At 35.5% G+C, this 17,857-nt stretch overlaps 1 protein-coding gene across 1 annotated transcript in view; it reads right to left on the bottom strand.

Moving 5' to 3' along the window:
* Trdn (triadin) overlaps positions 1-17,857 on the bottom strand; it is a 322,095-nt gene that overhangs the window by 77,320 nt on the left and 226,918 nt on the right. Inside the window, exons 22-23 of the mRNA XM_051175313.1 lie at positions 1,395-1,445; positions 22-69 (exon numbers count right to left, since the gene is read on the bottom strand). Of these exons, the coding sequence (XP_051031270.1) occupies positions 22-69; positions 1,395-1,445 (99 nt within the window). The remainder of the gene's footprint in view (positions 1-21; positions 70-1,394; positions 1,446-17,857) is intronic.

Raw genomic sequence — 17,857 nt, 5'->3', positions numbered from 1 at the left:
AATTTTTGATAGTTATGCTACCTGAAGAGTTGGTGTTGGAGGTAAGTTCCAGTCTTCCTCTTGAGCTCCCTACATAGTAAACAATGAGTCATGAGCTAAACCTCATTACACAGAAGCCAAGTAAAACAAAAGTATCTCAAATAACATTAGAAGGAATGTACTGTCTTTGTAGATTGTGATTTACAAAATATGTGCACTGAAACATAAGCACACAGCTATGTCTGTAGGGAGAGGAAGGGGAAGAGAAGATAGGAGGAGGAGCAGGGAGAAGGAAAGAGGAGAGAGGAATGGAAAGAGAGAGAGAGGGAGAGACTCCAGACTCTCCATCTTGATTCCTCCTGCCTCCTTCTTCTTTCCTCTAGCGACTTGCAAGAGAGTGTTCTCTTGTGCCTCCTCCGACATACTTCCCCAGATCACTTCCGCCCCTGGCTCCACCCCCATTGAGCGTGGTCAGTGCCACAGAAGGAGACAGAGTGAATATCCCACTACAGTATATCCTTGTTGGAGGACGTGTATCCCTGGGGTTGGGCTTTGAGCTTTCAAAAGCTAATGCCAGGCCCAGTGTGTCTCCACCTACTACCTGGGATGAGGGTCAAAATTCTCAGCTTCCATGACTACCTGCATGTCCCCATACTCCCCACCACAATTATAATGGTCTAATCTTTTGAAATTATAACCAAATCCCCAATAAGTAGTTACTTATATAAGAGTTGCATTGATCATAGTGTCTCCTTCCAACAATAGAAACTAATTGAGGTAATGAAAATTTTGGTGTATTAATTCTGAAGAGAGAAAGCTGAGGGAAAGTTACAATAAATTAGGTTGATGCTTTATGAAAAAAACTATTGTTTTGAAATAAGACTAGGATTTTGATGGACAGAAAAGTAGTCCATTATCATGAAACCAAAAACACAATGTTTAAATAATAACTTCATGTTTACAATAGCAACGATAATCTGACAGGACTAAAGCACACAGCATAAATTTGAGAGTATTATAAAGAAAGAGAATTCAGAACTCTGCTCACTGTCTTGGTGACTGTTCATAGTGTTATCATTTTTCTTTCTCAGATGATTTTAAGGGCTTCAACAGTACCCTTTACCAATTATTATATTTTAGAAGAACAGGGAGATTCAGAGGCTATAGAGGCAAGTGCTTCTAATACTTTCATTTTCTTATCTATATTACTTTTCATTGTTAGGTAAACTCCTTCTGACCATTAGTCCTGCCTCCCCTCCACTACTTCCTTATAAATGCTTAGATTTTTTAAAAAATATATGTCATAAACAGCCTGCATAATTTTGCTTTTCACAAGTGTGATGATAATACCCCAAAGTACTTGTTCAGACAATTTAACTCGCAACTGTGCCATTATATTAAATGCATTTTATTACCTTTGTCTTTCAGAACCGAAGAACTCTTCCCAGATTTTTCTTTTTTCATTTCTGGAAGAGGTCAAAGGAAAGAAATGTTAAAATAGCCAATGATATTTATCACATGATTCTTTCTATGTTCTGCTTATAGAGGCTCCAAGAATTGGAGGATCTCTTCATTGATATTCAATATCCAGCTGCCTTCTGATCCATGTTATAGATATGGATCTAACAGGTCATATTTAGGGAGACATATGTACATGTAAATAGACATATGCATCCAGTAACAATTAGTAAAATGGAGGCCATGAAGGGGAGAATGGATGGACATATGAGAGGGTTAGGATGAAGGAAAGGGAACAAGAAATGTAATTAAATTATAACTCAAAAACAAAATTTAAAAAATACTATGGGGGTATTAAAGAAAACTAGCATCATATGCTGAGTATGATGACACAATATCAGGTTCTGTGTAGTCATAAAATCCTACAGGATGTGTATAGTTTGTTAGTTCTGCTACCTAAGAAAAGTTAAAATAACTTTTTCAAGCCTGTGAGTTAGGATACCAGTCACATAAACTAACATTTTTCTGCCTTAACCTCATCATTAAAGATACTAAAAGCTTTAGGCACATAGTAGGAAGGCAGATTTTGGAAGATACAAGGAAATTAGACTAACAGAGATGAATTGGAGGATTTCACCAATGAGACAGAGAATCCTAGGCAGGACAGATCCATCATTTAGATATACGGTGACATAAGTTACTTGTAACTAACGGAATGCTGTTAAAGTGACACTTTGTAACTTGAAGGTCAACTCTGGAAATGTCATGCAGTTTCCAAGTTGAAAATCTAGTGACACCATCTCTGGGAATCCCAGTGGTATAAATTCAAGTTCTCCCAAATGCTAGAAAGCATAGGTAAAGATGGCCAAATACTATCCTTATTTGAGCTTTTAGCCACCAGCTAGCATCTATTGCCAACCGACGGAGAGAAATCCCTGCCATACACAGTAGTCAGATATTTCACAAAACTTTAACCTAACCTGACACTTACTTGCTATTTTATTAGTCACCTTGGTGAAAATCATTTAGTTTATTCTTTCTGAATTCTAGTTGAATCACAAGCAAACTAAAATCAGATAGTGAGTGAAAAAAGTGGTCACCTGAGAAATAAAAAAAAAAAAGAAAAGAGAAGAAAAACACTGCATCGTGCCTCTTTGTAGACACAGAAAGGATTTACTACATCCACCTTTAAAATGGAGAAAGGTAGGCAAATCCTTGCAAGATTATTTTTAGCTGAGAAAAAATTTACTGAACAGCATATTCCATTTTAACTGTGTAAGTGAGGATAAATGTATACTATGTTTTTTGAAGTTTAGAATAGCTCTTAGGGCTACGGTAGAATAACATTCCAGTATCTGAGATTCAAAAAACAGGGAAGAAAATCTTTAGAGATATGTAACTTTTGGAATGTGTTATGTTTTCCATGTTAGCAAGATGTCACAAAACAGAATAATTCAGAAGGCAATTAAAGGAACCCTTAAGTGTAGCTTACATAAGAGGGTTATTGTAGCAAAACAAGTCTATTGATACATGAAAATTGTTAATATAATTACAATTATGTTATTTTTTTAAAAAAATATCAACCACACACAGATCCTGTTGGTTCTTCAAATAGATTGCCTTTACTTAGTGCACAAACTTATTTCACAAAAGTACAATAAAAACAGAAGTTAAAAATAGTTTCCCTAATGGTACATACTTTTTGTTGTTGTTGTTGTTTGTTTGTTTGTTTTATTATAAAGAACTAGTGTTTTGAGTCCTAATGTTTTAGCTACATGTCTCAAACATACTAATAGCCCATACTGACATACCATAGGAACAGTAATTTAAAATTACATGTGCTATTGATTTCTATTTAAAAATAAAATACACAGACTGTGATCAAAATAACTATATAGAAGAAGATTTTAAAATGTACTGGATTAAAGATTATTCAGGTTGACCTAAAAATATTCAATTGCAATGTTTTATCTGAACATGACTAAAAGAATTAAGTTGAAGTGTTTTTTTTTCTTCTAATTCTATTCTGCAGAAGATCAAACGAATGCATATAAATAATATTTCTTCTTATAAGATTTTAATAAAAGGTTCATGGATGAGACACAAGACTGAAAAACCATAAGGCATATCATGAGAGGGAAGTGACATTAGCATTCTTCCTGGCAAAAGTATATTTTCTTTCAATCCCAAACAACAATTATCTAAGTGTTTTTAAAGGAATCAGCAACAATGAATAAACACATTAACTTACTTTTCATTATTCATTACCCCATATAATCATCTTTAGAAAGAACATTATGCACACATCATTTGGCCTCTTAAAATATTTTTTAATGTTTGTTTGAGAACTGTTAGATTAGCATTTTTTTTTTTTTTTTTTTTTGACTACATTCCCATTTTGGTGTTTTCTGTTTGTCTTAGAACCCTATCGCGGTTAAGTAAGGATCAGGATAAACAAATAGGCAGAATAGATGTTTATTCAGGGAGAAATAACTTACAACCTAGACAGATGAACACCAGGAAATTCAACCCGATCCTCTCCTGTCCGAGTCACGCCAGCAAGAGGGCCTTTCCTTGGTCTCCCTTCGACCTCCTTCCACAGGTCACTTCCGCCCATGGCTCCACCCCCCCAACGGGCGTGGTCAGTGCCACAGAAGGACTATCTCACTACAGAACCCCCTTTGAGCCGGGCATTGGTGGCACATGCCTTTAGTCCCAGCACTCAGGAGGCAGAGGCAGGCAGATCTCTGTGAGTTCGATGCCAGCCTGGTCTAAAGGGCTACTTCCAGGACAGGCTCCAAAGCAATACAGAGACGCCCTGTCTCGAAAAACAAAATAACAAGCAAAAACTTCGTTTTATTATAAATCTTTGTGTTTTATATTATACAACCTCTATCTCTGAATGACAATACAATTAAAAATCATGATAAAAGTTTGTTTGACAAAGTGCTGTTAGTCCTTGGAAACTGGTGAAATGTTTGTTAGGACACTGTAAACAAGGGAAATTGTATTAGTGTCTGAAAGTTAAATGACATAATTGGACTGGGGAGACTTAGTGAATTCTCAAATTTCCAACTGTATAACAAATAGCAATCAGCCCAACCACTTTGCAAACAAACTTGAAAAGTTTTCTTCTAGCGCTGGGAATGATCCAGAAACACCGGCGTGTACTTGTACTTTAGAAATGTGACATATACTATGGTCTAAGAATTCAAACCAATCATGGGTACGGGGTGTATGGAAGATGTATGTTGCTACCACTCAGAGACTTCTCCTGAAGTCATTTGGGTGCCCATTTCCTTTGATTAAATACTGAAATCATATTTAATTACCCTGCTTTGAGACTCTTCTGCTTGTCTGCAGAGTAGAGCTTTATTTTACATGCTCAGTCTAGTGGCCATCACACCTCAAACAAAAATGCCTCTTGGAATTCTAGAAATTCATATGGTACATTTTAGTTTTTTCTGTCTAGCTCTTTCAGAATATATAAGTAATACCTAATTATATACAAATAAAATCAGATCAGGACTTTTATGGTGTAAGGTTTTAGATTGCATTATTTTAACTTCTTTTTTTCTTAGCATTAATTTTTAATTGAAAACATTTTTTTTTTACAAATATATTCTGAGCATGTTCCCTCCCCTTCATATACTCCCAGGTACTCTCCACCTCCTCACCCTTCCAATTTTAAGACTTCTTTCTCTCCTTTTTTTTTTTTTTTTTATTAATTTTACACTTTAACTCTAGTACTCACCCTGTCCCCTTCTCCGGCCTGCCAACATTCCCCCATCCCTCACAAGACAGGGAAAGGAACAAGATCTCCTGAGCATATGGGAGGGGGGCAGAGAGTGGAGAGGGAGCTAGGAGAAAGAGAAAGGGAGGAGGTTAAAGCAAGTGGGATTAGGAAGATTGAGTCAGGGGAGGAACAGACAAAAGAAAAAAGAAAAAAAAAAAACATATTAGAGGGAGCCATTAGAAGTTTGAAGAGAAAACTGATTCTAGAGAAATGTTCAGAGACCTACAAGACTGACCCCAACTAACAATCTGAGCGAAAGTGGAAAGGCTACCATAAATGCCCTTCCCTGAAAATGAGATTGATGACTAACTTATCCACCATCATAGAGCCCTCATCTAGTAACTGATGGAAACAGAAGCAGACACCAGGAACTAAATACTGAGATGAACTGGAATCCAGATTCAGAGAAGGAGGACAAGCCCTGGTTACAGAAACCCACAGAGATAGCTGACCTGAACAAGGGGGAGTTAATGCCCCCCGACTGATGGCTGGGAATCCAGCACGGAACTGACGCAGATCCCCTGAACATGGGTCTCAGTTAGAAGGCCTGGGCAGTCTAAGGGACCTCTGACAGTGGAACCCGGATGTATCCCTGGTGCAAAAAGGACTTTGGGAGCATATTCCCCATGGAGAGATATTCCCTTAACTTAGAGGCAGGAGGGAGGGCCTAGTCCCTACTTCAAATGATTTAAATGACCCCACATGGAAGGCATCACCCTACATGTGGAGTGGGGGGGGATGGGAGGGTGGTTGGGGTCATGGGTGGGAGGGAGATAGGGTGGGACGAAGAGAGGGCTGGGATGGATATGTAAAATAAGAAAAAACAATTAAAAAATTTTTAATAGTTAAAGGAAAAAAAACTGTATGAGGACAGCGACAGGCTACAATCTTATAAATAAAGTAACTTTTAAAAAATAAGATGCTATCTTCCTTCCAATGTTCAATTTTGTCCTCTTTGTGAGAAATCAGGCAGCTTGAGGAATGTGATTTTATAGCTGGAAGTCATCAATTTTACTGTACTGATCACTGTGTGTATTTTTTATTCAGTTATGTTGCTGTTTTATCATTGTATCTTTGGAGCATAATTGAAATAAGGAATGGTGATTCCTCAACCAGAGATTTTATTGTTCAAGATTGTTTTGACTATCTGAAGATTATTGTTCCTCTATGAATTTTAAGATTCATTTTTCAACTTGTTTAATGAGCTGAATTGCATGAGAATTGCATTGAATATATATATTGATTTCAATAAGTTAGCCAGTTTCACACTGCTAGTCCTAACAATCCACAAGCAAAGAAGTTCTGTTCAATATCTTATGTCTTCTTCAGCTTCTTTCTTCATTGTTTTAAGGTTTTAATCATTACAGATCTTGCATTTCTTTCCTTACATTTATTTTGAAAGTTTTTTGTTTCTTAGAGATTTTATGAATGAGACTATATTCCTGCTTTATTATAAAGTATGCATTTATAGTATATAGGAAGCCTGCTGATTTTTGTGTGGTAGTGTTGTATCCTGACATTTTGCTGAAGGTGTTTTTCAGATGTAGTGTTATTCTAGCAGATACAAGCAAACTAACTAAAAGAATGTAACCAAACAGAAGTACACACAAAAACTGTGGAGTACCTTATAGGATGCTCAATGTCTCCTGAACATAAGTCCTGTCCTGAGTGGTTGATAAACCCAGGATCACCTGATACATGTTTCTGTAAGGACTGATTTTTTTCTATACCAGCTGGTATATGTGACAGGTCAATTGTTAACCTTCACTTTAGTGCCTAGATTTCATTCTTTCATTCATTCAATAATATAACAAAATAAAATAAGATTAAGAAACAACAAAAGATGTCAAATCAAAGTTGGGCAACTACAAGAATAAGAAATAGTTTTAAAAATTCAATCATCTGTCAGTCAGCATACACCAGTTCACAATGCTTTGGCACATATAACTTTTTAGTGTTCCACACCATTTCTAATCAATTATTTATGTTTATTTCTCATCTGCTTTCATGTTAAGACATGCTATACACTGTCTCATAATGTTCAATGCCTTTCTTTCCATTTTCCCTTTTTTTCTTTATTTCCTTTTTATTAGAAATGGATTCATTTCTCATATAATATATCCTCACTACCATTTCCCCTCCCTCTATTTTTCCCAGTTCCTTTCCATTTCCCCTCCCACCTAGATCTGTGATCTCTCTCTCTCTCTCTCTCTCTCTCTCTCTCTCTGTTTCTTATTAGAAAAGAATGTCTTCTAAGTGAAAATAAAATACAAGATACAGCAAATATGATCACATTAAGTTGGACAGGACAAACCAACAGGAGATAATGACCCTAATAGAACATACAAGAAGCAGAGACCCACTCATTCACACATTCAGGAACCTCATAATAACACTAAACTGAAAGTCATAACCTATGACTTCTTGCAGACCCAGTCAGGCCCTGTGCATGCAGCCTCCATCTCTGTGAGTTTAAATAAACTTTGCTCATGTTGATTTAGAGGACCTTGTTTTCTTGATGTCCTCCATACATTCTGGATTTCTCATTCTCCTGCCTCCTCTTTAGCAGGTTTCCCTGAGTTCTGAAAGGAAGGATTTGATGGAAATAATCCTCTTAAGGCTGAGTGTGCCAGGTCTCTCACTTTGTGCATAATATCTGTCTGTAGATCTCTATATTTGTTTACATTTCCTACAGGTAGAAGCTTCTCTGAACTTGGGTGAGCAAGGCACTGATCTATGAGTATAGCAGAATGTCTTTGAGAATTACTTTATTGCTACATTCTTTTCATAGAACAGTAGTGTTTGGTTTTCCCCTAGGTTCCTGGCCTATCTAGTTTCAGGTTCTTGGTAATCCAAGCAGTGTCAGGTACGGGTTCCATCTTACAGAGTGGGTTTCAAGTCAAATCAGTTACTGTTGGGTTAATCTATGTGCCACAAATCATATAGCCAGTACACCATTGTAGATGGAGATTTGTGGCTGGCTTGGTGTCTATGTTTCTCTCTTGAGATCATGTAGAGTACTTTCCAGTACCAAAGACATGGGGAAATAGGAGTGAAGGCTCTAGGTAGTCATCAGCTTGACATCTCCATGGTCAGTGAGCCTTTGCTGTCAGTTTGTAGAGAGCAACCCATTAACTTGGCAACAGCCTGGGTTTGTGCAGGGATTCCTGTAGGTCCCTTTGGCCAACAAATCAATTAGAAGTAATCCTATGCCAGTACTGGAAAGTTTAACATTTTAGTGACAAGAAATGGCCAGTTGAAAATCATTCTCCACCATTATTTGGCAGTTTCATTTATATCGCCTTCATATATGTATATATTTTAGGAATTTTCTACTGTGTTAGGCCTTCATTCTAACCCTCAAATGGCCCTTAATTTCAGCTGTCTCTCCCTGTATTCCCTTTACAACCTCTCTTTCCCCTTCTCCCTACTTTGTCCTCCCATTCCAGGGCCCCATTCATCCAGAGCTGTCTATTCTATTTCACTTTCCTAAAGGTACCGATCTTTGCCCTTTGGTCTCTACTTTGCGCATACTTTATGTTCTATGGGTTTTAACTTGACTATCATTGACTGTACAGCTAATATTCTCATACAAGCCAATGCATACCATATTATGAGTCTGGGATGACTCATACAGGATGACTTTTGTTCTAGCTCCATCCATTTGCCTGCATATTTAATGACAATACTCCACTGTGTAAAATACCACATTATCTTTATTCATTATTCTGTTGAAGAATATCTAAGTTATTTCCAAATTCTGGCTACTATGAATAGAGCCCCAATGAACATGGTCAAGCAAATATCTCTGTTGTAGGATGAAGCATCCTTTTGTACATACACAAGAGTGGTATAGCTGGATCTTGAGGTAGATCAGTTTCCATCTTCCCAAGGAACTAATTTCTATAGTGGTTGTACAATTTTACACTCCTACCAGCAATGGGTGAGTGTTCCTCTTACTTCACATACTGGCTATAATGAGCTGTCACTGGTTTTGTTAGTTTTAGCCATTCTGATGGTGAAAGATGAAATCTCGTAGCTTCAGTTTGCATTTCCCTGAGGCTAAGGAAGATGACTATTTTTTACAGTGTTTCTCAGCCATTTGAATATCCAATTTAGAGACTTTTAAAAAAATATCTATACCACATTTTTAAATGGGTCATTTATTTTCTTTAAATGTAGCGTCTGTGTTCTTTATATGTTTTGGATATTAGTCCTCTATTAGATGTGTAGTCAGTGAATTTTTTTCCCATTCTGTAGGCTTCTGCTTTGTCTGAAGGATGGTATCTTGGCTGCAGAAGCTCTTTAGTTTCATGAGGTCCCATTTGTTAACTTGATAATAATTCCTATGCTAATAGTGTTCTGCTCAAAAACTGTTTTATGTATGAGTCTTCAATTTGATTCCAATGATCAACATGTCTATTATTGTGCCAAAATTGTTTTAATTACTATTCCTTTGTAGTGCAACTTGAAATCAGAGTTGCTGATAGTTCCACATTTTTTTTTTTTATTATTTAGGATTGTTTTAGCTATCTTAGATTTGTGTGTGTGTGTGTGTGTTTGTGTGTGTTTGTGTTTCCATGTGAAGACTAAAATTATCCTCTCAATATCTGTGAATAATTGTGTTGATTTTTGATGTGGATTGCAATGAATCTGTAGATTGTTTTTGGTAGAAAAGCCATTTATATTATATTGACCGTTCTGATCCATAACTGCAGGAATTTCCTCCATCTGTTGACATCTTCTTCAATTTATTTATTAGAAGACTTGAAGTATTTATCATACAAGTCTTCCAATTATTTGGTTAGAGATACTCCAAGATTATTTGAGGCTGTTGTGAAAGGCGTTGTTTCCATGATTTCCTTCTCACATCATTTGACATTTGTATATAGGATTTTTGTGTGTTTTAATATGTATCCAGCTACTTTGCTGAATATGTTTATGAGATGTAGGAATTACATAGTGGAGTTTTTCAGGAAATTTATGTATACTATCACATTCCACCTTTCTTTTTATTCATGATATTAATTCAATAAAGTTTGAATAAAAGAACATGGTATCCAATGCCTTCTTGTCAAAACAGTCAGTTATCACTATATCACTTACAGTTTTCTGCCTCCAGAGACATTTTGTGGCATTTTTCATAATTTACTTCATAACATATAACTCTCTCTCTCTCTCTCTCTATATATATATATATATATATAGATAGATATAGATATAGATATAAGATAACTTATGTCATTATTACTGACCCCCACGATTAAATTACAGAAATTTTATCTTGTTTATTCAATATCCAATATTAAGTTTTGGTGATATCTGTTGAAATTTTATTGTAAACTAAATATATGAAAATATTTTAAATATTAGCATTTTATTCAAATTGTTTCTAGAAGGTTTTTCATTTTTATGTTACTGAAAAAATTTTCAGTTATATGTATATGTTGTACGTGTGTGTGTGTATGTATGTGTGCATTTGTATGTTTGTGTGTGTTTCTGTATGTGCGTGTCTGTGTGTGTGTGTATATATGTGTGTGTGTTTGTATGAGAGTGTGTGTATCTATGTGTGTATGTGTGTGTATGTGTATGTGAGTGTTTGTGTGTGTCTGTGTGTGTGTGTGTCTTTGTGTGTATGTGTGTATGTATATGTGTGTGCCATGGTGCAAGTGCATGACAGAAGACAAATTTTGGAAGTGGGTTGTTTCTTTACATTGTTACATGGGTTGAGGAATAAAACATAGATCTCCGCACTTTCATAGCAAGCACTATTATCCATCAAGTCATCTTGCTGGCCTTGTAATATTTTTCATTTTGAAATTTGAATCTGATTTTCCTTCTTTGATTTTGCATAGACTGTTCTCATAACCAGAATTCAGTATATTCTTAAGCATTTGAGAAAAATGGGAATGATTTAAATATTCGATATTTGTCTTCCAATGAGAAACATATACTTTCATGGATTTCCCATAAAATGGAAGGCAATTTAAGGATTGCCTAATAAAATAATTGATTTGTAGACATAGCTAGGACAAGAGTAGCCAATGTCACAGAAGTTACTAATAAGAACAGGATAATATTCAATTTATTTTGAGGTAGTTTTATATTGAGTTATTATTTTATAACTATCACTAAATTCCATAAAATATTTTCTCTTTGAAGTCATGAATCAAAAGTACTTAGTGAATAATTTTTTATGATAAATTTTATTTTCAGGGTTTTTGATTAGAAAATACAACCATTGCATGATTATATTAGTATTGTTTATCTTTTAAAGTATTAAACTCAAGTAAATGATCTCAAATGTTTGTAGCTATAATGATGAAGAACTTACTTGTTTTTGCAAGGGAAAGGATTTATTTGATTTACAGTTTACATCAGTCATCAGGGGAAAACAAATCAGGATTAAGGGCAGGAATCTAAATTCAGGAATTGAAGCAGAGACCACAGAGGATCACTTCTTACTAGCTTGCTCCCCAGGACTTGGAAGAACTTTCTTTTAAGCAATGTTTTACTGACACAAACTCCTGGAGGAAATTCTGAATTGAAAATTGACATTTCAAGAACTTTCCAACACACTTAAACTAGCATTTTATCAAAAAGTAAGGTAAGAATTACACAAGTTCATTTTATCTATAATGTTGTTAAAATTCATACTAGTTCTTGAATTAACTTAACATGTGTGATTTCATTTACTGTGATAAAGTAGTAGGGTTGTAAATTTCAGGTCAATTCTGTACTTTGACTCCAGAATATTATGCTGACAACCAATTAACTTATATGAAGGTACATCATACAAACTAAATGCAAATAAATACATAACTATTGTGGAAAAAAATAAAGTCAATAAGACCAAAAAACAACGATAATCTCTTTTCTAACCAATCAACTATTTAGAGTAGCCATTGTGACAGACTTTCTGTTCAAAGGGGAAAAAGTGATACAACCAATATATGGTTTCTGTTTATTAGCATGAAACAAATAGCTTTTAATAGAAAAATACTTAAGGAGCAGTTGGATACTGCTCTTTCAATCAAAAGGTGGTATTTGCTTGCTGTGCTAGTGTAATAGACTATAATGCATTTCTTCAGCCTTCCATACAATCCATTTTATGAAGTTAAAGAAAATGCATGTGGAGTATTTTATCTGGATCTGAAACTTTTCGTCCTCTGATATCTATGTTAGATACTTAATTCTGTTTCTCCATTCCAAATCCTACTAATAGTGATCAAAATGCCAATGCCGGAGAAAGAGTATGTGTGAGGGAATTTTTCTTGTGATGAGAGTGGGGAAAGAAGCATTCACCTGCTGCCAGGGTGTAGAAAATGTTCAAAATGTTATATCTTCTTGTTTCTATTAAACGTTTCCTCCATGGGGAAGCTTAAAAATCTGGCATATCTTTTGGAGCACATGGAAGGCCTCACCATTCCTGGGGAGCAGAGAGGGGATAGAATGGGAGTTCTTAGGAGGACAGGGGAGGAGAGGAAGGCGAGGGAACTGGGACTGACATGTAAAACAGCTTGTTTCAAATTTAAATAAAATATATCAAAAATATTTATAACAGAATTGTTCTAATTTTAGCATTGCACTATAATGGAAACATTTAGTCTTTCCATTAAGCTCAAACAATGACTAATAATTACCCAAGTAACAACAAGCAACACAGACAGCTAGTTTTTTTTAAGTTTCCTCAAATTATTTCATCTACTTTCAAAAGAAATATAAAATACTTTGCCATTGAATTAAATTAAAACAGGTCACATAACATTTCCCTCATATTTGCTAATTAGATTTGACTGTGCAAGAAGAAATGGTTTCTATTTTTATTCTTTTGTTTTCACATTAAGACAGAGTTTAAAGATTATAAGTGAAACAGAGACACAATGATATAAAGAGTTTGTTACTTTTGGAACCTAAAACGCTATTTTTTTTAAATCAAGAAAATATACTAGTGAACTTCAGAAGGTACTGAATGGATGCAATATGGGAGTGACATTTTACTCACAGTTATATTTCTTGTTGTGATAACCAATATACCTAGTTTAGCCATCTACCTACCATCTCCTCTAATTTTTTTGTTACTAAGACTCCTAGATGATGAGAATGATGCTTCATGGAGGCAAGTCTTGAAGGATGCCCTTGAGAAAATCTGATATGTATGCTCATATCTTTAAGTTTTGGAAGAAAAGAATGGCATTAATGTGTATCATCATCACTTCCAAACGTCATCATTGGCTCTGGTGGCTCATTTCATAGGCAAAAATTATCTTCACTGTTGGATATCAATGCTACTAATAAAAGTTTGAATCCTATGCATCAAATGATGCATGACAGATGGTGATACTGTGGGAGACATAAGTTTAAAAACATTCAGGCTGTTTCCATTATGGCTATTACAAATAATGCTGCTATTGATATAGCTGAACAAATATCCTTGTGGTTTAATTGTGTATCCTTTGGGTGTATGCCCAAGAATGGTATTGCTGGGTCTTGAGGTAGATTGACTTCAAATTTTCTGAGAAAGTGCCATACTGATCTCCAAAGTGGCTGTACAAGCTTGTACCTCCACCAGCAATGAAGGAATGCTCCCCTTATTCCACATCCTCTCCAGCATAAGCTGTTATCAGTGTTTCTGATCTCAGCCGTTCTTATAGGTGTAAAATGGTATCACAGAGCTGTTTTGATTTGCATTTCGCTGATCATTGAGGATGAGGATGTTGAGTAATTCCTTAAATGTCTTCAGGCCACTTGAGTTTCTTCTGCTAAGAATTCTCTTTTTAGAGCTGTACCCAATTTTTAAATTAGATTATTTGGTATTTTGATGTCTAGTTTCTTGAGTTCTTTATATATTTTGGAGATAAGCCCTCTGTCAAATGTGGTGTTGGTGAAGATATTTTCCCATTCTATAGGCTGTTGTTTTGTCTTATTGACTGTGTCCTTTGCCTTACAGAAGCTTCTCAATATCAGGAGGTTCCATATATTGATTGTTCCTCTCCAAGTCTGTGAAACTGGTGTTATATTTAGGAAGTGGTCTCCTGTGTCAATGTGTTCAAGGTTTCTGTAGTACATTTACACAATGGAGTATTACTCCATGATAAAAACAATGACACTTTGAAATTTTCAGGAAAATGAATGGAACTAGAAAAAAACATCCTGAGTGAGGTAATCCACACACACACACACACACACACACAAAATCATATGTACTTACTCTTAAGTGGATAATAGATGTAAAACAAAAGATAACCTGGCTATAACCCATTACTCCAGAGAAGATAGGTAAAAAGGGTGACCCTAAGGGGGACACACATGGAGGGTCCAGGAAGGGAAAATAGATCTCTTTGGTAAACTGGTAGGGGAATAGGAGAGAGGGGGTGGGAGAATGGAAACGTGAGGGATTAAGAAGACTGAGTTGGGGGGGAGACATAGAGAGATAGAGCAATGAAAGAGATGTCTTGATAAAGCAAGTGACTATGGGGTTAGGGAGAAACCTGGGTACTAGAAAAATTCTCAGGAACCCACAAGGATGACCACAGCTAAGACTCTAGCAATAATGAAGAGGGTGTCTTAAGGGGCCCTCCCCTTTAATCACATTAGTAACTATCTAATTGGCATCATAAAACCTACCTCCAGTAACTGATGGAAACAGATGCAGGGACACAGCCAAGCACTGTGCTGAGCTCCTGCAGTTCAGTTGAAGAAAGGGAGGAGGGACCATATGAACAAGGTAGTGGGGTCCAAGAGCATGATGGGGAAAACCACAGAGACAACTGACCTGACTGACCTAATGGGAACACATGGACTATGCACTGACGGCTGGGGAGCCTGCATGGGACTGAACTAGGCTATCTGAATGTGGTAACAGACCGTTTTAAGGGTGGGTGGAGAGCCTGTCAATGGCATCAGGACCTTCCAAAGTATATGAACTAGCTTTTTAGAGCCTATTCCTTATGGAGGGTTACCTTGCTCAGCCATGATACGATGAAAGGGGCTTGGTCCTGCCTCAACTTGTATCCCAGACTTTGTTGGTTTCCCCAAGGAAGGCCTTATCCCCTCTTAGGAATATATAAGATAGGAAGTGGGGAGGTGGGGTGGTAGAAGAAGGAGAGGGAGGGGAACTGAGGATAGTTTGTAATATGAAAAAAATTAAGCTAAGAAAATACAAACTTCCTTGAATAATGAGTTCTGCTGTGACATGTAGAAATTAGACCTGTTTGTTTACTAAAGGGATAATGGAGTATACAATGGCAAAGTAAAAACAAAAACAAAACAAAACAAGAAAACAAGAACTAGAAATGAACTTCCTATAGATTATGTAAATCAAACGAGAAAAACTTATTGTAAAAGTATTGAATAAAGATAAAATGAAGTGTAATGTCTATATAAGCATGTAAAATGATGAACTGCTAAATATTCTATAAAATATATAAAAATATGGCAGGCTCATTTGCATGTATTGCATGGTGTTATTGGTAGACCAGCTTCTGTTTTGAGTTAATCAAGCGCCCCTTACACCACCTAGCACCTGATCTGTTGTGGGCGCTCAATAAATATTAAACAATTGAAGTAAAAGTGTTTTAAAGGTTTGAAATCCACAGGAATCAATCATCTTGTTATTATCATTTAAAATTTATTGAGGGTCAACAACATGACTTAATCAACATATGCAAATTGGTTATATTACAATTATACATCACACAAATCATTAAATACAATTGGGTCAACTAAACTTTTAATTTTTACTCCATTTTTAAACGTTAAATTGCTTCTTTTAAAAAGTAAATAAATAACTTTAGTATACCTGGCAATATAAACACAATCATTCAAATAAGTAGGACTGTCTCAAGGAAATCACTGCTTTGGGTATTTTTAGCAGTCACTTACAACTTAGAATAGATCTATAATAATTACCCATTATATTTTCAAAAAGTGACCAAATGCATGCATGAAGACTGAGAGTATCTACTGAGACAGAGAAACATAATAACTCACATACGATGTACTTGTTTTTCCAACAATTGTCCTGAGAAATTTAAAGGCTCTTATAAAACATGGTAACATTGCTTACAGAATCACATCCAACCCAACAAAAGACAGATATCCTTCACATGTATACAAATTAGATTGCTTATGAATTCTGAAACATTTCTAAGTTTAAAGCAAAAGTGAATATCTTATTAGAGGAAAATGAAATTTTTTATACCATTTTGATGTATCTCTCATATTTTACCATTCATAAAACAACAAGTAATTATGTTCAAATGTATGTTGTTGGTTAACTGGGAATCAGATATTGTTCTTAAAAAATTCATGTTTCAAATCAACTGAGCTGTAGGTCATCTTTATTTTCTAAGAGGATGAAACATTATACATAATAATTCTGTTATATCCCTTTTAAATTTACTTTGAAGTTCCAAACTATACATAAATATTTAAGATTATAAAGCATGATTTTCATTGAAGTATTATAAAAATAAGAGAATTTCTAGAACAGGCCTTTCATAAAATAATATTATTCTAATGTAAGAAATATTCCACTTGACAACTTTGTATCAGAGTATCAGAAATTTTTCATTTGACAAAAATACTATCTTTTTATTGTTTCCTAAGTTTATAAATGTGTTGTAAAAGCAAGGACAAGGTATACTTTACCAAACATGGCAAATTACTTTGCATAATTAAAGAACTATTTAACTTTCTCTTCCCTTTTGCCTTGTTAAGAAGTTCACATTAACATACTTGCAATTAATAAACTCGATAACACTTTCTATATTTGTCCATATGCCTGTCGATCACACAGGACTTAGTTTTCCATTTTTTTGAGACAGGGTTTTTCTGTTTAACAGTCCAGACTGTCTTGGAACTTGCTTTGTAGACCAGGCTGGCCTCAAACTCACAGAGATCTGCCTGCCTTTGTCTCCCAAGTGCTGGAAATAAAGGCATGCACCACCACCACCTGGCCACACAGGACTTCTCAAAAATAAGAACCAACCAAAAATATATGAGGAGTGATAGAATTGATAAATAATAATTAATTTATTCTATTATTTCTTCTTTTAAATAGATAAGGTGAAAATTTAATCTGACTTCTTAAGTATTGCCTACCATCTCTGTTAGATCTTTGACTTATAGAATATTATTCTAGTTTCACAGTGTGTTGGGCACAAGTTGTTGAAATCCAGATCAACTAATACTCCTTTTTTGACATTTTCTCTATGTTTGCTATTAAATGACAAATATTTATTGAGCACACAGTTGACAGACCCCAGTGATAGGCTCTTAGAACAAAACCTAAACAAGACCTCTGATGGGAGATGTCATTCTGTAAATATGTTTCTCATACTGGTTAATGAATTAAGCACTGTTGGCCAATAGGAAATCAAGACAGGCAGGACTAGGAGACAAGGAGGATTCAAGGAAGTAGTAGGGAGGAGTCAACATGGAGAGAACTGGAGAGAGCAGAACCACCGGCCCCCTCTCTCCCATAAGATAAGATCACTTAGATTAATAGAAATGGGTTAATAACAGAGCTAGCCGATAAGAAACTAGTAACTGGGCAACAGCATTATATCAAATACAGAGTCTCAGTGTGTTAATTGGGGCTGGTGCTGCGGTGGGTCCAGG

This window comes from Phodopus roborovskii, unplaced genomic scaffold (assembly GCF_943737965.1).
Source record: "Phodopus roborovskii unplaced genomic scaffold, PHOROB, whole genome shotgun sequence".
In the NCBI taxonomy this organism is placed as follows: Eukaryota; Metazoa; Chordata; class Mammalia; order Rodentia; family Cricetidae; genus Phodopus; species Phodopus roborovskii.
Note: the sequence above shows the minus strand (reverse complement) of the source record. Positions and strands in the feature narration are given on the sequence as shown.